This window comes from Drosophila ananassae, chromosome 3R (genome assembly GCF_017639315.1).
Source record: "Drosophila ananassae strain 14024-0371.13 chromosome 3R, ASM1763931v2, whole genome shotgun sequence".
Taxonomy (NCBI): Eukaryota; Metazoa; Arthropoda; class Insecta; order Diptera; family Drosophilidae; genus Drosophila; species Drosophila ananassae.
Genome location: NC_057930.1, coordinates 23,525,240 through 23,549,937, shown reverse-complemented (window position 1 = coordinate 23,549,937; position 24,698 = coordinate 23,525,240). Strand labels below are relative to the sequence as shown.

General features: G+C 41.0%; 2 protein-coding genes and 2 pseudogenes across 3 annotated transcripts; all 4 read right to left on the bottom strand.

Annotated features, from left to right (window-relative positions):
• Positions 1-647: 647 nt before the first annotated feature.
• On the bottom strand, positions 648-17,643 carry LOC6497531 (tyrosine-protein kinase Drl). 2 transcript variants are annotated; one of them, XM_001961860.4, is made up of 4 exons: positions 17,027-17,643; positions 1,979-3,317; positions 1,571-1,867; positions 648-1,451 (listed from the first exon to the last, which is right to left on the bottom strand). In XM_001961860.4, exons 1-4 carry the CDS (start codon positions 17,139-17,141, stop codon positions 1,340-1,342), a joined length of 1,863 nt encoding a protein of 620 aa, XP_001961896.3. In that variant the 5' UTR covers positions 17,142-17,643; the 3' UTR covers positions 648-1,339. The 2 variants fall into 2 exon arrangements, with proteins under 2 accessions (XP_001961896.3, XP_044572010.1); XM_044716075.1 differs by lacking the exon at positions 17,027-17,643 and adding an exon at positions 6,255-6,361.
• Positions 17,644-18,129: 486 nt separating this feature from the next.
• On the bottom strand, positions 18,130-18,553 carry LOC26515107. The gene is made up of 2 exons (XM_032451545.1): positions 18,350-18,553; positions 18,130-18,294 (listed from the first exon to the last, which is right to left on the bottom strand). The coding sequence occupies exons 1-2, from the start codon at positions 18,551-18,553 to the stop codon at positions 18,130-18,132; spliced, it is 369 nt and encodes a 122-aa protein (XP_032307436.1).
• A 2,947-nt stretch (positions 18,554-21,500) lies between these two features.
• Positions 21,501-22,840, bottom strand: LOC116654912 (annotated as a pseudogene).
• A 330-nt stretch (positions 22,841-23,170) lies between these two features.
• Positions 23,171-23,834, bottom strand: LOC6497529 (annotated as a pseudogene).
• Positions 23,835-24,698: the final 864 nt, after the last annotated feature.

Below are 24,698 nucleotides of genomic sequence, written 5' to 3'. Positions count from 1 at the left end.
AGGTGTGCGGGCAAGGACTTTACCTGTAAAGGTACAGTAGTCACTGGGAAGGCAAGGATACATTTGCCCATTTAATGAAATATTATTCCAGTTCTTCAGTATGTCTCTCACTTGTTAATTACTTTCCTTTATTAGCTAGTCCCCACTGTAGTCTTGATGTAGGGATCGCCTGAAATAGGCAGTTGGCATTACATGCCTTTTGTGTTCTGAAGAGACTGGGTTCAGTGCGTTGCCTCCAGTTGGGTTCTCAGCCCAGGAGGAGGAAGGAGCCTGGCTCGGGCTGGTTTTCAGGGGGCAGTAACCAAACAACACATTGCTCTTAGAGTGCGTTGTTTTAGTCTAAGTGACGGGCGTGGCTGGGCTCCATTACTCTACTAAGAATTGCATGTCCTGTTTTCATCTCCCCCACCTCCACCCCATTTCAAATAAAAAGAAACCATTGTTGTTTTTTTTTTTTTAAATATTATGCACGGACGTTTATTGAAATCGTTTTTCTTTTGTGTCTTTGCCATAAAAAACCATAAGAGTAACTTAACAACTAATGCAAACTGCTTAAGTATATTACACAAAAATTTACAACTCGAGACTGCGGAAGGGAAGGGCAATAACTTAGGATTAAGAGTTGTTTGGGGGTTTGGGGTCTGGTGCTCTAACATTAGATAAATATTTCGAGTTCTTACTATCACTACGGTTCTTAGACATCATCATTAGCACATACACGTGAATACACTTATGTGGATATATTGTATGTTCTGGTATCGTATGGATATCCCATTATTATGACAAACTTGCAACGTTCTCCATCAAACTACGACATATTCTTGTTTTTGTTTCCAGGGGACCTATCCTAATTTAATTGGTTTTCTGATTTATTGGATCTGCTTTAGCTATGATTACCATATACATATGTTACGATTGAGTTCTCAAGGGGTATAATATACTTGATTTGAAAACTCCTAACTGGGCATTTAACTCGTGCGTGTCTGCAACATTGGGATATCAAGAGGTGTGTGTAAGTATCCTTTTATTTTTAAGCCTAATTTCTTGCATTGAAATGTCACATGTCCTTACTGCCACATGGCTACCTTACAAACTAGGAGTTACGATGAGAGAAATTTCCGGGGGCAGTAAACTTTCATTTAATTTCGGTTTCTCCGCAAGTCAGACGCGGTTCTATTTAATGCCAAGGGGGGGGACTCTCTCCAAAAGTCCCAAATAACTAGACGCTACCTTTTAAATATGTCTTTGGATTCAAGGTGGCCGACGTGGTCTGCTGGAAAATCTTGCGACGCCGCCTCTTGTTGTATTTACAGGTCTTGGCATGCTGCAGCACCGCCGGTTAAACATATCTGGTGATCTGGGTGTGGAACTCCGATAGGCAGATCTGCAGCTGGCTGAACGAGGGCCGCTCGCTCGGCATGGAGGCCCAGCAGTAGGCCATGATGGTGAACCTAAAAGTGGACAAAAAATATGGAAAAGAGTTAAGACAAAGAAGGATATTATAGGTGTTGATGTCTTCTTTAAAATTAAAACCTTTAAGAAACTAAGAAGTCTAAAAAAATATACTTACAGCTCATCAGGACAGTTGAAAGGCTGAGCCAGTCGGTAGCCATCCTTGAGATAGTGTTCCATCTCATAAGGATCAATCTCAGAATAGGGCAGCTTTCCCAGAGTACACATCTCCCACATCAAGACGCCAAAGGACCAAACATCACTGCCCTCGCTGTACTGGGACTTTTGCAGTGCCTCCAGGGAGAGCCACTTGATGGGTCTGTACTCTCCATCGCCCAGGGAGTTGTAATCGCTGGCGAACAGATCGCGGCTCAAGGCGCTGTCTGTGAGCTTAACACGCAGCTGGTCATCGATACTGAAAAGGGAAGAAGGATATATGCAATTAGGTTTAATCCTTCTTCGAAATACATAACACTCATAGCTAAAAAGTCCTTGAAATAAAAGTAAAACTCAATATAATACTTACACACAGTTCCTGGCTGCAATGTCCTTGTGAATGACGCCGTGATTGTGAAGGTGCTCCATGGCCATGGCCAGCTGGGAAGCCATCAACACTGTCTGAATGGTGGTCACACTCCTGGCATATGTCGGATCCTGCAGGAAGCTCTTTAGGTTCCGGACACTGCCCGTGGCGGCATAGAGGACAAAGGGCGTGGCATAATCCTCGATAGAGATGCCCAGAACGCTGAGGATGTTCGGGTGCGAGGCCTCGTAAAGCATCATGGACTCCTGGAGGAGGAGGTTCACTTGCAGCTGGCTGGCGTGCTGGGCGACAGTCTTGACCAGTACCTCCTGGCAGTCGTTGTAAGTGCCGCGATAGATGCGCCCAAAGTTTCCCTCCTGGACGAGGCAGGAGAGTCGCACGCGGCACTTCTGGACTGTCAGCTCCTGGAGACGGCGGTTGAACTCCTCAGGCTCATGCTCATATTCGCGAAAGGGCCGCGTCAGTGTCGCGTATGTGGGTGTGATGGTCGATGGGCAGACGTAGATCGAGTTGTGGGCGGTGGACGAGATGGTGGGCAGGCGCTGGAAGCTGGAGGTCTTGATCAGGTGGACACCGTTCGAGGGATGTCGCTTCGAGGGTCCCTTGGCGCAGTAGGCGATCAGGATGAGGGTGGAGACCAGCACCAAGGCCAGAATGCCGCCCACCACCAGAGTAACCAGGCCACTTGCCGGGGGCACCAGGTTCTCGCGCAGCATGGGATCGTAGTCGCCCTTGTTTCCGCCTCCGGAGTTGCCACGCCCCACATTCACCGCCGGCTCGGTGACGATTGGCCTGTGTTTCTTCTTGTCTCCATCGGGAGCCACGTGCCCATTGGCCACAAGGTGGTCGTCGTTGCGATCCACGTAGTGAATGTCCGAATTGTGGCCGCCCAGAGCCGGATGCAGCAGATCCACGTCATCGTCATCATATTCCTCGTGAGCACTATCCTGTTCCTCTTTCAGACAGATCTTCTTCCGCTTGAAGATCAGGTTGGTGTTGTTGTTGGTGGCCCTGTCCAGAATCACCTCCACGTGGATGGTGACAGTGACCTCGGCATTCCTAGTGCCCGAGCACTTAAGAGCAATGCCCCAGGTCTGGGGCTCCATGGGCACATCGCCAATCCGGGAAATGTTCAGCAAAGGCCGAGGCAATACCTCCGTGTCGGAGGTGGCAATGTTGATGCTGTATGGCAGTGGGTGCTCCACCAGCGACTGCCAAGTGAAGGTCACGTCGCTGATGTTCGCCGGAACTGGGACGGCGAAGTTCAAGGCATAGTCGTTGATGGCGCCCTCACGCACGTAGTACAGTTCCGCAGAGACTCCTGGAAAAAGGATAACCAAAAAGATAAGATTAATAATTTAATAGATTTCCAGAAATGGATATTTTTTCTCTCAGTGCTTGGCTTGTTGCACATCACCTAAGTAAACCCTAATCCCATCCAGCCCCAGACGAAATTAATGATATGTTTGTGGGCCAAACGAATCGAAGGAAAACTTTTCGCTCAGTCACTCAAGACGGGTGCATAATCAATCACCAAGGATAACAGTTTTCTTATGCTTGCCCCCCAGCTGTGGCAGAGCGTGGGCGTGGAAATTGATTTTCCTTAGAAGCCCGAATCGGGAGGAGACTCTGGCAATATCTGTCGAAAGGCGACACTTTAGTGACATATTGAAGGAGTTAAATGGCATGCTGCGACCGAGCCGAAAGTGATTGTCCTTTTTTATTTCAGACAATCAACAAATAGCCGGGCTAACAATGGCGATGGATAATGGACTTAAGGATATCTCAAGGGTATCCTATGTACACCTGTCGTGGGAGAAGCACTTGGGCTTCAATAAATATTTGAGGCTTGTGGCAGGCACCCACGTTACACCTTCTGGCACCTGTCTTCCCTTCACTTTCTCTCTCTACTTTCCCACCCCTCGGAAGTATCTTTCTCCGAGTATCTTTTTATCTGTAAATTGATCTGATAGTTTTGACAGGCAGTGTGAGTTTTCTGTGCAACCTGTAACTGTTACCTGCCTCACGATGCATTTTTAATTAAATTAGCCGTGCGATTGCTGCCCTTTTCCTGCATCTGCGAGGCGCCTCCATGGGATACTCAATAAATCAATCAAATTATAAAAAAAAAAACAGAAAGCGGAGAGCAGCAGACCCTTGGCCAAGACACGCGACACCCTCAGTCCCTGCCACTGCCACCTTGTGGCATGCAGTAGGGGCGCGGCCAAGTGGGCAGGTTAAATGTTCATGCTTAATTAATGTTGATGTAGTTGCTGTTGTGTGTGTGTGTGTTGCATGTTGCTACTGCTGCTGCTGCAGCAACTATGTTTATTTTAGATTTTTATCGCATTCGTCTGCGTTTGCGTTTGCGTCTCCCCGCCGCAGTTACATTTCATACTTGTACATTTTATTTTAATTTATGCCACTTATACCGCGGTCTATTCATGCCACCGGGAACCAGAGGAGCGCATAAAGCGGTCCGCATTATAAACTCATATATATCGTACTAATTAGTGGGGCAAACCCCCAGACCTGCTCGGTTCCACTTGGAAAATGTAATTAGTAAGCCCTGCCTGCCCGGGAGATGGCGAGAGAATTTTAGGTCTAAGGGTTGTGTGCCACGTAGGGGGTAGTGGGGGTATTCTGTGAAAAAGTGTCGCATAATGAACCGGTAAGCCAGATAGAGAGCTCACGATAGCTGCACTACTGCCTGGCGGGGGGCCAAAGGGGTCAAAGGGTTAATGGGCCGCAGACATGTGAGATGCAGCTCATTAAACGGAGAAAAAAGCAGGAAACCGACGAAAAACAGGATTAAACAAAAGGATATTAATTTTTTGAATTAATTACATTATTTCCTAGAATTACCATTAAAGACATTTTCTAAAAGCTCCTTTAGTCACTGTTTCCAGTCACTCTTTCTAGTCACTCTCTCCATGATTTAACTTTGAAACAATTACAATTAAAATTCCGCAGATGTAAAAGTTTTCTGTGTCACTCCCCTCCCACCGGCAACACAATTATAGACAAGTAATAGCAATTTACTTGGGGCCACCCCCGCGACACGTTTTGCATTTCAACTCGGTCTGGTGCTAATTAGAGCTGATTGCCCAACAAATGAAGTCGGGGATACGCCAGGACCTGCCACCAGGTGGCTGGAAGGAAAATCGATTTAGACAACATCAATCAGAGGGTGGTACAAGGAGGAAAGGACCCTGGCAGCAGTTGGGGGCTACTGACGGCAGAAGGACATCCTCCGAAAAACTTCCCCCTCAAGTGCCAGTGACACATAAATGCAAAAGCTCCGAGAAAAGTAAAAGTTTTTCCTGCTCAGCGCAGAAATAGTTCTGCCAAGGGGGAGGAAAAGAAATTCCTCTTTTATTTTTTTGCTCCAATCCAGAGCAAATGGCGGGAAATACGAGAAGAGTTGCTGCATTCTGGGACAAGAACGAAAGAATTTTATTTGAAGAGTGCATAATTATTTTCCTTCTTGCCGAAAATAAAGTTTTCCCTTTTAAAAAAAGTCATATTTAAAGACATACTTTCTTAAATTTGTACTTTTATGGCTTCAAGTCCCCCTCAAACTGGCAGGACAGAGGCAAGTGATTTGAATTCATGGCACGACATCTATTTAATTTCAATTACAACCCTAAAAATGCCATAGCAAACGCATCAACCGAAAAGGGAAAACTCTTCCACACACTGGGAGATGGAAGAAAAAAAGAAAATAGGGAAAAAAAAAGGAACAGAATCTGTTACCTCCGCCCAGTGCTTCCTTTTCCTTTCGGCAACCCGTCCAGATCCTAATTTATGCAAACCCAAGGCAGACATAAGCGAGATTTCAAACCAGACCAGACCGGAGCAGACTCCGCATCAGACTGGGACTCAGACCATATCATAGTGGGTAGTTGGGATATCATTTTATGCTTTCTTAACATATTTTTTGCCCCCTTGGTTAGTGTGTGGTGGCTCGCCCACATTGCGTCATTCGTTGGTTTTGGATTTTGTTGTGGAACTGGGGGATGGGGAACGAGGGATTTCGCAGGCCATAAATCCGAAATTGTCTTTTGACACATGAATATGTTGTGCATTAAAGCGAACCCAACAAACCCCTCCGCCCCAGCCAGCGACAGTCCCCCTTTTGAAAGTCAGACGACATTTTTATTACAAACTGGGGAGCTGCAGAAGGGTATACCCGCGGCTGATGATGACATTCGCCTGGGCACTGGCCTAGAAGTTGATGCTGATTTAGGGTCATTACCGCGGGCCTTTCTGGTGGTGGGGAGTAACATCTAATGGTCTCTGCCATTTTCGGTCGGTCTTCATCTGCATACGAGAGCTTGGAGTTCATGGGTTTCTCCCATGGATTCGTCTAAGCCGGAGGCGAGCTCATCATAACCCATGCGGATTCAATTTTCCGGCCAGCTTTGAGAGGGAATTTAGGCCAGAAGACAGCCCTTTGTCCGGGCAACATGCAACTTGCAATTCAACAAATTATATGTTAGTCGGCAAGTCGGCTGATTAAATCGCCAGAAAGTTGAGTGCTGAGTCGTGAATCTGCGACTGGATCTGGATGCAAAAAAAAGGTCAGTCAGGAGTCGACATTGAAAGATGCACTGTGACAAAAATATAAGAAAAAATCTTAAACTTTTCTATAAATAATAAAGTTTAGAATTTAATCTTAAGCTAATTACTTGCTTAAGTAATAAAATCTTTAGACAATCTATCATATATAGTTAGAGGTAAACTTTTCTTAACGTGTTAAAAAAACTTAAGAAGAGGTAATTCTTCTGTCCAAATGGCAATGAATCGGGCCTGACTGGCCAACTGCAGCCAGACCTTTTGGCCAAGTCTTGTCTGGCCAAAGAACTTTACTCTCCTCCGATCCAAGCCACGGAGCGTCAGAGTGTAAGACAAACAAGCCAAAGGACATGTGAAGTGACTACGTCTGACAGGGGCACTCTCCTCCCTCCTCGTCGACCCACCAACGACTGTGGCAACTTCATCCAGTAGCTGTGGCTGTGGCAAGTATTTCTATTTGTATTTCATCGCCCCGGTCGAGCAGCTGCAATTTATTTGCCTTGGTCTTCGGTTGGCTATTGCGAGTCTTTGGATCTGCGACCATGGTCGAGAGCCGTAGCTCTTCTTTTAGTTATGGCCTGCCTGCAGCACAAACGCAATCATCAGGGCCCCCATCCATCCATCCAACCATCCAGCTCCACTCCCAGGTTCTTGTGTTTTCTTTTACATTATCACCTTCACGCGGCCCCATCACCACCATCATCATCATCATCGATGGCGATGCCGAGGAATGGATGCTCTTTTCTGGTAAAGACCATAAATTTAGCCAAAGGAAGGCGTCCCGAAGACGAAGACGGCGGTGCATAAATTATGTTGCCAACTGTTGTGTGCGGATTTCTATGACAAAAGCCCATAAAAGAAACGCATTACATTTATGGCCTTTTGCTGGACGAGGCTGGCCTTGGCCAACAACTATATGGGAGTGGGAATGGGAATGTAATGTGGTCCAAGTTCTCTCGTTAGTTGAATCTGTTTCTTCAATTAAAAATGTAAATTCCGAATGAGTTTAGGCAGTTCTAGTGGCAGTTAAGCTGTCAGCAGCAGTCTTCAAGTTTTCATTAGAAAAAGGGCTTTAAAGGGCCTTCTCTCCTGACCAAAATCCATTTAGGCCAAGGCTTTAATTAAATAGGCTAATTATTTCCCTCCTGATTTGCAACTCAAAACAATGTCACGCGCAGGTGCATGACCAGAACCACAATTATTATGTCGATACATCGCAACCACTTTCTCGCAACTGAGCTCCAACCCATCAGACTCACTCGTAAAAAATCAAAAGAACCTTTAACAGGCGAGCTCTTAAATTTAATGTGATTATCTGAAGAAGTTAATGTGATTATTATCCGGCTGATAGCAGGCAGCACCTGGCAGAGACAGCCTGGCGGAGTGTAGATATGGCAACACGCCCATTCGCATCCATCAGATACGCCTCCGGGGCACCTCCCATGACAGTGATTTCTGGCAGAGTGTTGGCCATTAACTTGCCACTGGTGGCAAGTTTTCTTTCAATTTCAAGGGACAGCCATTGAGAGAAAATAATATTCATACTTTGATAAAGTATTTAAGAGGAAAGTGTGGATATAAAATATTAAAAAAGGAATACCACTTTGGATTAAAATGTTTTTCGATTAAAAAGATATCCTTAGATATCCCTTAAAGGGAGATATTTAGTATCCCCTTTTTTTCCTCAGTGTCTTGGTCGAGCTGCATTGCGTGACGTAATGAAATTTTTATCACCTCTGGCTGAGGGATCTCCGTCTCATTCCGTATCCGTATCTGTATATCGGTGTCTAGGCGCTGTCATAATATTTATGGTAAGTCATAAAGCGAGGGCGGTCCTCCACCCTGGGTTGGGTCTGAGACTTTGGGGTTTTTGAGGTTTTGGGGGCAGGTGCCACCACCATCCACCATCTCTCCACCACCTGGATGGGCCTGGAAAGTTTCGGATTCGGGGATGCGGTTTACGGCTTGGCCTGCTCGGGTCAGCCTGTGCAATGTGCGTTTGTGGGATTTGGATCTGCATACAGTCTCCGTCATGGGTGGTCCCTGTCCGGGTCCTGGTCAAAAGACATTCTATGGCCCAAACCCGCAAAGTCGCATGTGTATGTGTTAAGTAAAAAGCAACTTCCTGTGCTAAAACTTCTTCTGTGGCATTGTCGGGCTCTGGGGCTCTGTCGGAGGCGCTGGGGGTAAAATTTATGAACAATTTTTGACAGGGCAGTTGAGAGGAGCAGTTTTTGGCCAGCAGCAGAGAAGGAGCCTCCTAGGGGCATCATTGCCAGCCCAAAACAAACACCCGGAATGAGAGCCCGAGGGTAGGGGGCGGTAAACGCACATATTTTTCAATAGCACCCCAGGGATGCGGTAATTTATGACTCTGACCGAGTGAGGAGCCCCGTAGTATTGACTTTTTTCCGTCGAGCAGCTGCCGTTTTCAAAAAAAAAAGAAAAAACAAAAACCAGAAAGCAGGAGGCAGAAGGCAACACAAGTCGGCAGGAAGAGCAGATTAGCATTGTTGCAGTGGCGGTGGCGGTGGCGGTGGCGGTGGCGGTGGCGTTGGTGCCACTGAAGTGGACATTGTCACCCAGCCATTTTGCTGCCCCCACCGGGGAAACCCTGCCCTCTCCCCATAAGAACACCCATGAAAAATCCCAAAAGTTTTCAGCTTTTGTTTGTTTCGAGTGGAAGTGCCAGTGCGGGCGGCAGCACTGGGGCTCCTTTTTTTTTGGGTCAAGCAAACACACTAGGAAGGTACGTATGTATATATTTTGGGTCGTGTTTTCATTCGCTGTTGAAAAGTGGTTAAGGCTTTATCATCTTGTAAACGTGACGATGCAGAAGGGAACAAAAAAAAATGAAAACAAGAATCAGCCTCAAAGTCCAGAGCCGAGAAAAAAAGGGCCAGCAGCCGTATACTTGCCACACACGAAGCACCAACTGACAAAAGTGCCAAAAGCTTTTCACATATTTTCTTTATTCCGGCCAGCGGTTTATTTTACTCATCAGTAGAAACATACTTGTATAGTTCAAAAAAAAATCTGTTGAGATCTGGATAATTAACACGGCTTAGCGGTGAGATAATTGTATGTTTGTGGCAAGGGGGTTTCAGTAATTAACTGGCCGTTAAATAAATATGAATTTAAATGCTAAAAGGTGTTAAAGAGCTATCTTCTGTAGTTTAATTTAATTAAATGATAATGATAATTATGAGAGCTAGTTCATAAGAATTTTCCACTTACTTAATAGATTCTCATTTGAATACACTCATTCATTCATTCATTCTTTCGTTGAGTTATTCATTGGTCGCCAGAGACACCCCTGGCTCATCCCACATTAAAATATGTTAATGACAATGTTGCCCATGTCGGTTGCCAGACATTTCACGCCCCGGACGAAGTTGGCTATGCGGCACAAGGGGCAGAACAGACACGATAATAACCGCGACTAATTCACGGAAGAACGCAGACCGAATTGCATTCGATGTGGAACGAATCGGTGAGATACACAGTCTTCCCCATCCCACCATCCTACCACATTTCTTGCCTCATTTTTGCCCTCCGAAGCAAAATTATAAATATTCTGTATCATCGCTTAATTAAACTTAAAATAAACCGCAAAATAATCAGGATTCTGCGGCTGCCTGGCTGATCGTTCGTCCATGTCGTCACTGCAGACATGAATCATATAGAAAGGGGGGAGTCTGAAAATAATGATTTTTGGTTATTTTGATTAGCGGGGGGAACTGATGGAGCCTGAGATCAATCACTCGCTGACAGGAGAGGAATAAAAATACCGGAAAAATATAACAGAAATTGGGTCAATCGAACACATAGATGTGGAAATATTATTCTGTTGAATTATGGTCTCTAGTTTCTGACTAGTTTGGCTTAAAGTTGCATTAGTTTTAAGCGGCTTTGCTCAGGTTTAAAAATACATTAAATCTATCAACCAAAGGAGCGTAATGGAGCATAGACTTTTTAAAAGATTATTAAAGACCCATAATCTTTGTGGGGGGAAACTATTAAATATTATATGCAACCCCCATTGAAACTCATTATGGGGCCCCACATGCTCGTCGTTTTTGCGGCACTTAAGTGCTCCAAATATTGTTAATTGCCAGCCATGTTATCAGAACATCCCCCCAACCAGTTCCGAAGTTAAAGTTCCCCCTTATAGTTGTGCTATCTTTTCCCTCTGCGTGGGAAGTTGCTGCTGCTGCTGCTGCTACTTGCATCTCGGAAAATTTTGTGCGGGCGTGTGAAATTTTCCAATAAGCTGCACTCAAGAAGCATTCTCCATGCCGCAAGGAGATAATTGTGCGGAAAGAAATTAGCATTCCCTTAAAGACTCCTACTCGATTTGGGGGAAACCTCTTCATAGAGGTTGCTTCTTTACTGACGATTATCGATCGGCAGTGCCTGCACATTTCATGCTATTTTCCCACAATCAATTCCAACTTCGAATGAATGCCACACACGCGCCAGCAACTCCTGTCATTGTCCTGGACGTGAAAGGAGTAGCGAGAGCCAACAATAACAGGCAATGAAAAAATTAAATACAAAATAATAAAAAATAATTTACGGGCTCATTACGAGAGTGCCTCTGAAGGGAAAAGTCTGAGCACGAAGCGAGGGGAGCGACCGCCAGGAATGTGCCACCAGTGCTGACTACAGCGGGGTGTACAGTGGTTTTAGGATTACAATAAATAAATAAAATAAACTAGGGTTTCTACTAAGAAATTATAAGAGTTATAGTTTAAAAATTAATAAAGGTAATCGAAAATAAAAATATTTAATGATAGGGTTTAATAATTAAATGGCTTCCAAAATGGGTGGGAACTATTTCCCTAAAATATTCCCTTGAAAAATATTTAATCCCACTAAATTGTTTTAATCCCACTAACCCTCTTTTAATTAATTAATTTGCTAAAAACCGCACTTTTTAATGCATTTTTTTAACATAATCCTATTACCATAATTACCAAAACCACTGTGCCACTGTGTCCTGATTGGAAATGTCAGCCTGCAGTTTGCCTGCAGGCTACCAGCCTTCGGGCCGTCACCGGGCCACACCCCCTCGTCCTGCCGCACCCCCTCATCACCAAGCTGGCGGTTGCAAATAAAGCACTCAAGCGGGTAGCAGGCAGGGATGAAAGAAGACCTCTGCCTCACCGGGGGTGGCAGGCTGTCCTGGGACTACCTCTGAGCTGGGCTCAAAGGAAGGGGAGGGTAGTGGAAGCCACGGCGTGCTCAAGTGCCAGACCCGCCTGCTTTTTATCCTGCTCCTGCTCCTCCCGCTCCTCCTCCTGCTCCTGCTCCTGTGTTCCAGCCTCACATTTCGCTTCCGGGCGTTTGTTTGCATACGCAGCAGCGCTGGCAGGGCGAGGGTCAGGGACACATGGGTTGCACGGCCAGGGGGAACGTGCAGAGAGGGGAGCAATGTTTGCAGGACGCATTTCTGGTCCATTAAGTTGCCTAGGTAAGAGTCACCCTCGAAGCCGATTCCTCCATCGGAGGAACGTTTGTCATTGTTGTGTGCGACTTTTCTCACTTTGGAAATAAAGAGAAGGGGGGGATGGGCCTTTTAGGATGGTATGTATCCACAAGATACAATTGCTTTTGGCAAGCACGCGTCGCCTTTGTTTATTTAGACATTTTATTTGCAGCTTAGTCGCTGAGATGCATTGGCGGGCCGGGCCGGCCAACCCTCTGCTAATCACCAATCATGATTGTGGGAAAATGATTTTTCCATCACCCAGAGGTTAATTACGACCTCAGTAGCTTAGAGATCTTAGGATTATCTTTTAAGGATTACCATAAATGCGAGTCTGTATCTATTTTGATTCAATTCCCACACCAAATGAAAGTTATTTGTGGAAACTCATGAATTATTTCCACTGCCCCCATGTGCTTCACATCAAATCGAAATCCGCCGCATAATGGACGCAACAATTTGTCGAGGAACATAATTTTCCCTCCCAAAAAAAAAACAGAACTAGAAGCTCAAGTCGAGTGGAAGTTGTGCAACTCATTTCGTGGTGGAGGCGTCTCCCATTTCGTGCCTGGCCACCACCAATCATGCAAAATCCAACCCAAAGAACTCCCGAAAAACATAAACAATTGAAACTGATTAAATTAATTTGATAACAAGGCCCGGACTCGAACTGGCAGCACTTTAGATATGACAGAGTACTCTGCCACATGTGAAGCACTTTGGGGAATTCGTTTCGTTGCTAAATTGGAATGTGAAATATGATTTTAATTTAAATAAATTTGGTTTAATTGAAAGCCGTATAAATGGGCTAACCCGAAGCAATTACTATTTCTGCTCTTTTTGTCCGCCAGTTAATGGCCATAAATTACAGAGATTAAAAATATATACAAGCATCCGACTTGGATGAGTCACAAAACCATGAATTCAACTCAAAACTTTCAAACTACTGGCCAACTTTTCCATAAGCCCGTGGCAAAAACTTTTCGAATAATAAAACCCATAAAAAATAGATCTCTTGTTGGACAGAATAACAAGAAATAAATCAAATAATGGCATCAATTTTCATGGAAACTGAATGACAAAAAAGTGGAAATTGCAACAAAGGAGCCACTACTCTCGTGTCATACGAGCTTTTCAATTAATTTCAGCTCCAAAAACTCCATAGTTTGGAAAGGACAAAGCTGTTGTGACATCAATATGCTTATTAACCTGCTCTGAAATGCTTTTAAGCCGACTTATATTGCTTCACCGATCAGGCTTACGGAGGTGTGAAGGCATTGTGGCAAGTTGTTTATGTTTATGCGGCTGTTGTCACACTCCATGGCCCCGACAAACAACAATATCCGCATCGTCAAATCATTTAGTGATTTAATTAAGCACAAGTGAGGGCGTCAATTACAGGGGCGTGGTCTCAAAGCCATAACCGATTGCGTAATGTCCATCCCAACCGCCCGAGTCGAGGGTGTCAGGCCAGTGACTTGCAATTGCATGGACAGTGCGTGGATGTCGAAATGGAGGGTTCGGGTTACTCCGAATGCCACGTGCATCCGTCCAGGTTGCAGCCTCAGCGGGATTTGGAGTGGCAACTGAGATTGTCGCTGGCCCCAGATGATGTTGCAACATCATCGTTCTTGTCACTACTGCAACAGCAACAGAATCGATACTGGTGCGCGTTGTTCACTTGCCAATTACGTTTTTCCAGCCGGCGGGTAGACAGAGCTTCTCCAGGACAACTACACGGCAAGGAAAACCATCATGATTCAACAAAGTGCATACTAAATAAACATAATTTAATCTTTAGTCTCGGAAAAGTCATGTTTAACTTTATATTTTATTATATTTTCTTAAACAAAATAAATTGATTTAAAACCTGATAGTTTCTTTGCTAAAAATATCACATTTCGGTGAAGGACTGAGGGAGTGGGAGATCCTTGTTTATGATGTCGTGCAAAGTTGGCAACACATGCCTCACGCTCGAGCACATCCAATGCCTTCTTCGATTCCAACTGGAAACATTAATTATTCCAAGGGCGAGGCATCATTTCTGGCCACGCACACGAGAGATTTCATTCAGAGTGCCGTGCCTGATCCCCATGATGATGCTGCGTTCCTAATTGAGTTCACATTACTTGCCGAAAATATGTTTTGTATTTTCGGCCAAATGTTCTTTGCTTTTATTAGCCAAACGTGAGTTGGCAACAATTTTCATTGTGTGCTGGATGCGGCGGCCAAAATCATGTTCAGTTCAGTTCAGTTCGGAGAGATGATGAATCTTTCGGAGTCCCTGGCTTCAGTTGAAAGTGTCAAACCGTTTAGAGAGATGGGGTTGAGATTAGCAAGTGTTGATAGACAGAGACCCGGAACGTGACTGGCAATTGCCGAACAGTCGATGGGATACGTGGATCCTGGGGAACAGTGCCTGGCAGGAGCAGACATCTGGCAGGGATACAAAGTTTTGGGCAAAAAGTTACACACGCCAGGATTATTGGATGAGGTGTGAAGAAAAGTTTTCGTGGTAAATATTCTTTATAATTCCATAGTTACTACCCCAAAAGTTACTCCAAAAAAAGCATCTCTGCTTTAATTATCTAATGGTGTCCCTAACTTTTGGCCACACCTGACAAGTTTTGGACTTGTCCTTCGAGCGCATCCTCCTGGTTACTGGTCACTCGTTGCAACCGCAAAACCCATCAACTGCACCGACTTTACATATCCGCTCATTTCGCTAACGAGCTGGGCCACAGAACCACCGAACCCAGAAGACCCTCCCCGAAATCCCCCCGTCTTTTTTTTCCGGACCCACACCTGACATGGTTTACATAGAGAGCATAGCAATTTGGGGCGCACTTTGCCAGAGTGGGTGGTGATGGAATGGATCGGATGGATGGATGGATGGATGGAGTGGGGTTGGATGGTAACCTAACGAACAGTGAAGAGTGAATGCCAGCCACAGCTGCAAGTGCATAAAATTTCTTCCTCGGGGCGCTTCGCCTTCTTCGTTGACAATTTAATTGATGTGCACTCACACAAAGGCTTTTGAAGCGACCGCTAAAAAAATACAAAAAATAAAATAAAATAAAAGTGACACCTACCCAATGACGTTGCAAACACATAGTGCGGCTCTGAAAGTAGGTCAGGCATGCAACCCGCTGTCAACGTTGAATAATTGGAGAGGGTTTCGTATCGCCAGGGATCCAGGGATCCCAGACTGGCATTCGACCTCCCCCTGGATGGCCCGAAAGTAGGGTCAAGTTGGGACGAAAATGAAAAGCGGTAACCGCTTAATGGGCTTCAATTCTGATTTCCTTTGACATGCGACTGACACAACTAATAAATTTTCCCTTGCCGATGTCAAGTGGAAAACCTCAACTGGCCAACAACATCGCCCCCATCCACCAGCCACTTGGCATATCGCCTTTGATTGATTGTCTGCTGGCGCTTGCCGTGAATGATAAGCCCGAAGACCATGTCTCTATAGCTCCATAACTCCATAGCTCTAGATCCCCAGGTGCCAGCCACAATATGAATTACGACGAGTGGCAAACAGTGATAACCTGGTAGATAAGCGCCTGATTAGCCCTTCTACGTACTGCACTAGTCCAAATATTTACCCAGTTATTCACAAGTGACGCGCTGCAGTCCAACTCCTCCCTGGGCACCCAGACCATCCATCAATCACTAGGAATGGGAATGGGCTAGGGCACACACACTCCCTGGCACACACGCGAGTGTTGTAAATTTTACAACATAATTTTTGATAATTTCTTCGTATCTCGTATCGCCTACCTCCGATCCTGACAATCACCCAAAACAAACAAACACTTTGCATGTGTTTTACGATTCCTCGGTGGATTTGTCCCCACCTTGGCCACCCTTTCCCTTAAACCCTTAACCATTTCTTCTCCTTTTTCCGCCAGCCTCGGCTACTGATTTATTTTTTATATGCAATGGGTTGTAAATTCTTTGTCTGGGCCTTGTGACACATTGTAAAACAATTTTCCTCACTTTTATTAGCTTGCCAGGATTTGGTCTGTCAGAGTGTGTGTATTTTTTTTTTTTTTTTGTTTGGAAATATCTTGAAATAAGATAAGGTGGCTTACAGAACAAAATGGAGGAGAGGCCTATAAGGGGCTTAAAGGTTTTTATTGAATGGTGTGTTTTAGGAGAGATTGAAGGTGGAAGATATTTAAGAGGCAATCGACAGGTATCTTGTAGGATGTTCTAGCAGGGGATTTTGATTACAAGACATTGTTATAAAATAAAATATTTATTATTCTTTAGATTTTATGCTTTACTAACTTTAAAATAAACATACTTGTAGTTTAAGGAAGTATTCTTTGTGATATTTAATATTTAGTTTTACCAAAATCCATATTATTTCCATATTATAAATTTAAAACCATTTTCTCATCGTCTAAAAATCATTTAAAAATCTTTTTTTTTTCTGAAAATATTGCATGGAAATAGTTTCAAAATTTACATTTCTTTATTTACTATTTATTTTTCCGTCTTAATCTTCTAAATATTACTACATTCTGAACTAGTACCGTAAAATAGTAACACTTATTTATTTAAAAAAAAAAGATATTGTTTTTCTAAACAAGCCAGAACATGGATATTTATCATAAAATAATATTTCTATTTTTATATCAAAAGTAAGGTAATTCCCTCTTTAGAGTAAAATACAAAGCAACAAGCTCTCTTAGTCAGTAAAAAAATAAATAAAACCTTTTTAAAAGATAAATAAATATCCCCAAAAAGATAGCTTCTCTGCTTTTTCAGAAAACAATAAGACTATAAGCTATTAAGCTAATTCCATTAAATTTTTAACAAAAATTGAGTAAAAAGCCTACTCCCTGAACAAATCGAATTCCTGGTTGGTAGAAGACAAATAAGCCAAGCCAACAACTGAAAATTAAGGCCTTAAAATGTTCACAACCTGGCCAAGTGTGATAACTCACCGATTAGCCGCAACACCTCGTGCAAGTTGAGGAAGATGTTGAGGTGGGCCTGACCACTGGCTACCAGGGTCAGAATTAATCCGATTGTCAGCAAATTGCTCCGGCTGTTGGCCATCTTCAGATTATAATATATATCTCTCGCTGAATCACTTATTAAATAGTTTTTATTCCCGTTCTACAGTTTCTGCTTCTGCGTTACGAGTTTTTTTTATGCTTTTTCTGTTGGCACTCTGACTGACAAAAAACTTGCAATTTCCGCTGTTCACTTTTTTTAATTTTATGTGGCGCGCATTTTAATCCGACAGATTATTACGAGGATTATTTGTCAGAGCATTTGGCACAGTGCCGTTTTGGCCGAAAAAATCTCAAGCGCACATAATTCCCAATTCGGATGGGAATCGAATACGAAATCGCAACATGCACTCGGGGCCAAGAACCAGGCTATGGCTATCTCCACCCGATTTTCCACGCTTTCCTCGGACACTCGATGAGTTTTCCGCGACGATTTCCCGCTGATGCGCGCACCGTGACGATTTTCCAATGAATGGCAGCTGGATAACCCAGCACGTTCAAATTACCCGGCGCGGATGTGTGGAAGCTATCCAGTGTGACCAGATCTCGATTTCCAATTCTCACCAATCGCCCTCGGCGGGCACTTAGAACATATTCGGGCTTCCCCCTCAAATTCAAAATTTTTTATAGTAATATTAAGTTAAAAAATATCTAGTTTATTCTTTTAAAATTATCTAAAAAGAACATTAAAATATTAAAACATGCAAACTTCTCGCTCTCTGGAGAGGAGTGCCTCAACTCTCTCGTATGCCGAGTGTCCCATTCGGTTTTGTGTTCGGAAAACGAACAAACTTCGTATATTTCTTTCTTAAATGTGTGGTTCCAATAAGTACGCACCATCCACAAGGGAGTGGAACCCATTTGTGGTATAACAGTTTCATTTCTGTAAGGGGAGAACTCTCAAACCTGTTTTATGCTGAAGTTCGAGAGGGGAAAATGTGGATGGTAACCTCTTCAAACATCATACAAAAAATAATCTTAATTTTTAATAATTCACTTTCTTTTTATTAGATTTGCTTGATATGTCGATTCTAAGTTCTTTTCAATAGATCCTCCATAAAGACATAAGTAACATTCGTATCAAACATAAGATTCTTGTAGAAATGCCATTGCATCGATAACAAATAATCCCCAGAAGGAAAAGGCAGCCGTAAGAGCTCAGATCGGAGGTAAAAGTCCTTGACAATTTGTGGTCCCTGTAAATTAACACAACATTTAATAACTTTACTATACTCTTATCTTACAACATACCACATATGGACAGGTGTGATTAATATTCGAAAAGTCCTTGAAGATATTATAGACTATTTTGCCATAAGGATCGTAGGATGATTTCACAAAGCGACAAGCATCGATGGTAGTATCCACTAGAAAGGGCTTAAATCCAGAAGCCTTTTTCCACATCTTCACACGCAATGAAATATTATTAGCCGGATGCAGTATTGTCAAATTCATATTGAGGATATTTTTTTCCCTACTGACGGCTTTTATGCGGCAATTGTGAAAAATCACCCAAGACTCGTTGTAGCTTTTGCACACAAAGTTTGAAAACTTAAAGTCCACCGCATTCTGTAGAATTAAATCTTTAATTAGCTTTCTAAATATTTAAGAAAACTATTAAACTTACATTGAAAACAATACAAAATACTAAAATTGTCCCAGTAAGTTGAAAAAGAACTGGCAACTGCATGACACTGCTAATTACGTGGCTTATTTAAAAGTGATTGAGTTTTCTGCAAAAGTATAGCTTGGCGAAGATATGTTCAGTGAAATTAACAATTTACTGTGATTATAAAGTCATTATTATCCAAATTACTATCTCCATGAATTAAACCATTAAAAATAATAAGCCAATCAAAGTCTGTGATTCCCAATAGTATCCACAAAATAGTTTGCATTTCATTGATGATGTTCCAAACATTCAGGTGTTCTAAAATATTGTATTACTTAAATGTTATATGAAACATACAAAGTCTAACTTAGCACTACACTTAAAAAAAATAAAATAATTTAACTTGATATATAACATTTTATTTTTTTCAATAACAATATTGTGTCTAATGATCTGGAAAATAGATTTGTAAACAACTTTGATTTACATTTTAAAGCAAGAAAAATGACTTTAGGTTCTATTTAAAAGATCCTCCAAATAGATATAAGTAACATTAATATCAAACTGGATCCTTTTATAGAAATACCATTGCATAGATAGTAAGTATTCCCCGGAAGGAAAGGGCAATCGTACCAGTTCAGATCGTAAGTAAAAGTCTTTGACAATTTGTTGTCCCTAAAAAGATTAAAAATAATACAAATATATTTCACTTTTAAAAAAGAAAAGTATAATAAGCTTACCACATATGGACAGGAGTGATTTAGATTTGAAAAATTTCGGAATATCGCATAGACCATGCCAGCAAATGGATTGTAAGCCCTCTTCATAAATCGACAGGCATCGACCGTAGCATCTAATAAAAAGGGCTTAAAACCACTCTCCCTTTTCCACAACTTGAGACGGACATCAATACCACTGGCCGGATAGAGGACCATCGTATAAACGTTGAGCACTATTTTGTCCCTGCTGATGGCTTTGAGTCTGCATTTATTAAAAACCACCCAAGACTCGTTGTAACTTTTACATACGGCATTCGAAAACTTAAAAACAATCGCTTCCTAAAAGAAATAAATATTATAAAAAGCATGTACTAATAATGAACTTACATTAAAGGCTATGGAAAAAACCAAAAGTGCCGAAAAAAAATTAAAGAGATTCGATTTGATCATTTTTGTTTTTATAAAATAAACCTCGCTGTTGATTTTGAAATAACAAAAGTTACGAAATATAAAAGAATATCCATTGGGTAGAATTAATTCACTCAGCCATTAATATGTGATTTACTTTACAATTTCTAAAACGCTATCGTTATTCATGGATCAAAAATTAATTATTGATAATGACAATGAAAAAGAATAAAGTTAAATTAAAATAAAATTAAAGGTTATTACTATAGTATTATAGCTTTTATAGTAGCTAAATACTATGTTCTGATACACTGAATTTTGCAGTGAAGTTTCTTTGTGTTAAGTGAATAGAGTTAAAACGTATTGGTTTAATCTAAATCAAAAAAAATAACAAGAAAAAAATCTATAAGCAGGGCCTAAGATCTATTTATAAGATCCAGAAAGGGAATCGATCCAAAAATCTTTTAAGGTATTCCGCTTAAGAATCAGATAAAAGTTGTCCAATATAGAGCTTACGAAGTGGGCCATATGTGTCCTTCCCGTGCTTCCCCAACTTTGGCAAGGGGTCCCATCGGAAAATAGGACATAAAATCTAAAAAATATTTTGTTTCAAGGTTGTGATGCAGATTGAAAGAGGATCGATCCACCAATCTTTTAAGGTATTCCGCTCAAGAATCGGACAAAAGGTGGCTGAGATAGAGCCTTCGCAGTGGGCCTTATGAGTCCTTTACATGCTTACCCCAACTTATGCAAGGGGTCCCATCGGAAAAATGGACAAAAAATCTAAAAAATATTTTGTTTCTAGGTTTTGATGCAGATTGAAAGAGAATCGATCCACAAATCTTTTAAGGTATTCCGCTTAAGAATCAGATAAAAGTTGGCCAGGATAGAGCTTACGGAGTGGGCCATATGGGTCCTTCCCATGCTTTCCCCCACTTTTGCAAGGGGTCCTATCGGAAAAATGGACAAAAAATGTAAATAATATTTTGTTTTTAGGTTTTGATGCAGATTGAAAGGGACTCGATCCACAAATCTTTTAAGGTATTCCGCTTAAGAATCGGATTAAAATTGATCGAGATAGAGCTTACGAAGTGGGCCTTACATGTCCTTCTCATGCTTTCCCCAACTTTTGCAAGGGGTCCCATCGGAAAAATGGAAAAAAAATCTAAAAAATATTTTTTTTCTAGGATATAATGCAGATTGAAAAAGAATTGATTGAAAAATCTTTTAAGGTATTCCACTCAAGAATCGGACGAAAGGTGGCTGAGATAGAGGCTCCGCAGTGGGCCATATGTGTCCTCCCATGCTTTCCCCAACTTTTGCAAGGGGTCCTATCGGAAAAATGGACAAAAAATCTTAAAAATATTTTGTTTCTGGGTTTTGATGCAGATTGAAAGAGAATCGATCCACAAATCTTTTAAGGTATTTCGCTTAAGAATCAGATAAAAGTTGGCCAAGATAGAGCTTACGGAGGTGGCCATATGGGTCCTCCCCATGCTTTCCCCAACTTTTGCAAGGGGTCCCATGGAGAAAATGGAAAAAAAATCTAAAAAATATTTTGTTTCTAGGATTTAATGCAGATTGAAAAAGAATTGATTGAAAAATCTTTTAAGGTATGCCGTTCAAGAATCGGATGAAAAATGCCCAACATACAGCCGAGTTTGGCCACATGTGTTCATCCTATGGCGTCCCCAATTTTGCAACGGCTCCCAGCAGAAAAGTTGATAAGAAATATTATTTACAAGTTTTATTTAAAAAATTTATTAAAACAAAAAAAACTTTTAGTACATCATGTAAATTCAAATTCAAAATAACCAAAAAATCAAAATCCTCAACGTGCAATGAGGCAAGTCCTCTAGAAAACATTTGGGGATTTATCATTTCTTGATTTTCTATAAGCAAGTGCTAGTTTCGTTTTATAAGATCCTCCAAATATAGAAAAGTAACGTTCGAATCGAACTGCATCTTTTTATAGAAATACCACTTCACCGATATCAAATATTCCCCCGAAGGTATCGGCAATAAAAGGAGTTCAGATCGGAGATAAAAGTCCTTAACAACTTGCAAGCCCTATGAGTTTAAAATATTTAAAAGTTTTTAAATTTTTATAATTTTTTCATAGAAACTTACCGCGTACGGACAGGAGTGGTTCAAATTGGAAAACTCCTTGTAGATATTGAAACTATTTTGGCAAAAGGATTGTATTTCTTTTTCATAAATCGGCAACAGTCGACGGTGGAGTCCAGTAACCATGGCTTAAATCCACTGGCCTTTTGCCACATCTTGAGATGGAGTTTAATATCATTAGTCGGGTGTAAAATATTTGTCTTAATATTAAGTAACACCCTCTCCCTGCTGACGGCTTTTAAACGACAAGTGTCGAAAAGGATCCAGAACTCGTTATAACTATGGCACACAACATTCGGGAACCGGAAGACCTCCGCTTCCTGAAAAGATTTTAACTAAAAACGATTTTTTAATTTGTAGTTACCAAGTTCACATTGACGGCGATATAAATAAAAATTATTAACCAAAAATAGGGAAACACAATCGAAGGGTGCATAGTCCTACTTAAACTTCGGTCTACTTTACAATGATTGAACATAAAAACAGTTAAGCACCTTAAGCCAGACTTTCAAGTTTCATAGAATTAAGTACCCAGCAATTATAACGCAATCATTTTTAAGTTTACATAGGATTAATTTTATACTTGGAGTGTTATTAGGCGCTAATGTAAGTCGCTAATAATTAATGAAATTTATATAAATTGAGATATAAAAAATTAATAAAAAATAATGTTTGGATGTATTTTATTTATTGAACGATTACTGAACCATTTTCCTTTTTCAAAAAAGAGATAATTATTTTCAACTTTTAAGATATTGCCTATATTAATCAATAAATTAATTGTATTGTCTTATGGATCATCTTGTAGGATAAGATATAGAAACCAAGAAGTACTATAAGGACATCTGTCCTTAGTGCAATCTGTACAATCTCCATCTTGAAAAACCAAACTCATATTAAAAACTGGAGGAATAACCGGAAATATCCCGAAAACGTAAAGTCTATTGAACAAGTACATGGTACATGGCACTAAATAAAATAATTATAAAAGAAAAAATTTCTTTCATAGAATGAACACCTGATGAATTTAATAACTGATAAAGAAACTACTCTCCCATTATTATAAAATGTTATTGACTTTTATTGACTCCGCCTTAATTACATCGATATTACGATTACGGTTGGAGTTCACGCTTAAAATAACATTCTAATTGGTGTCTATATAGAAACAGCACTTTTTATACAAAAAGAGGACTATTCAGATCCTTAGTCTCTTTTCAAAAGGTCCTCCATAAAGATAAAAGTTACATTCGTATCGAACTGGTGCTTTTTATAATAATACCATTGCATCGAGAGCAAAAACTCGCCTGAAGGAAAAGGCAAAAGTAATAGTTCCGGCCTGAGGTAAAAGTCCTTGACAATTTGCGGTCCCTGTTATTGGTAGTAAACGAACAAATTATTTTAATTTTTGGTTCAATACGAAACATACCACATACGGACAGGTGTGATTAAAATTTGAAAAGTCCTTAAACATATTAAAGACTATTTTTGCAACAGGATTATAGGAAGATTTCAAAAATCGGCACACTTCAATAGTAGAGTCGAATAGAAATGGCTTGAATCCGTTCGCTCTCTTCCACATCTTGATATGAACTTGAATATTATTAGTCTGATGCAGTAATGTTCCGTTCAGATTAAGAACAATTCTTTCTCTACTGACAGCTTTCAGACGGCAATTGTGGAAAATAACCCAAGATTCGTTGTGACTCTTACATACAAAATTTGAAAACTTGAAACTGACCGCATCCTGTAAAATTCACACATTTAATTTTAAACTACAAATGACACTACGAGTTTCGAAATTTACGCTGAAGGAAATATAGAAAATCAACAGCATTCCCAAGGGTTGGAAATTTTTCGACAACTGCATACTACTGCCTCTTTTAAACTAGGAATGTTTAAAATAATGGTCAAAATTTAAGCGTTTTAGGCAAAAGCAATATTACAAAGACTATATATAATTATAAAATATACAATTTTTAAATGAGAGAGAAATGATATGGGTTCACAATGGTGTTTTAATTAAATTTTAAATAGCCTTTTTTTGGGTATATGATGAATATCATGAACAGCACCCAGAAAAAAATAACACTTGATTTATTAAGTAAGTGGTAAGCCATATAGGTACATATATTGTTTCACAAATAATTAAATAAATATAATATCCCTTGACCTACTATTAACAGGAAATGTAATCTTGGCTTTGAAGGGAATTGGTAGAGAATCGAATCGAAATGGGTAGAGAATTTAAAAATCATTTACGGCAATCAAATAATTTCAGATCGTAGGTAATCCTGAGTCTAAGAGACCTTAAGAACTTATAGTCCCTAAGTTATTAGTAATAACTTATTACTGATGAAGCCTTTAATTTTTGAAACCTACTTTTTACGGACAGGAGTGTTTGAAATTTGAAAACTGCTTGTAGTATCAATAGGCGAAAGTAAAATTTTGGTATTAATTATAAGTAAAATTAGCCTTGCTATCGCATACATAACAATACTTTAATAAAGGCAAAAGGGAGAACCAAAAATATTCCGAAAATGAAAAGACTATTGGGCCAGTACATGGCACTGCCGAATAAAGACTGTTTGTTGATTACTTGGCTTGGAAATACAACCTTTTATTTTATAAAATGAACTCATAGAATGAATTCAATGGCAGATAAAGAATCAACTCTGCAATTATTATAAAATGTTATTGGTTTTTAACGACTCCACATTAAATACATGAATAT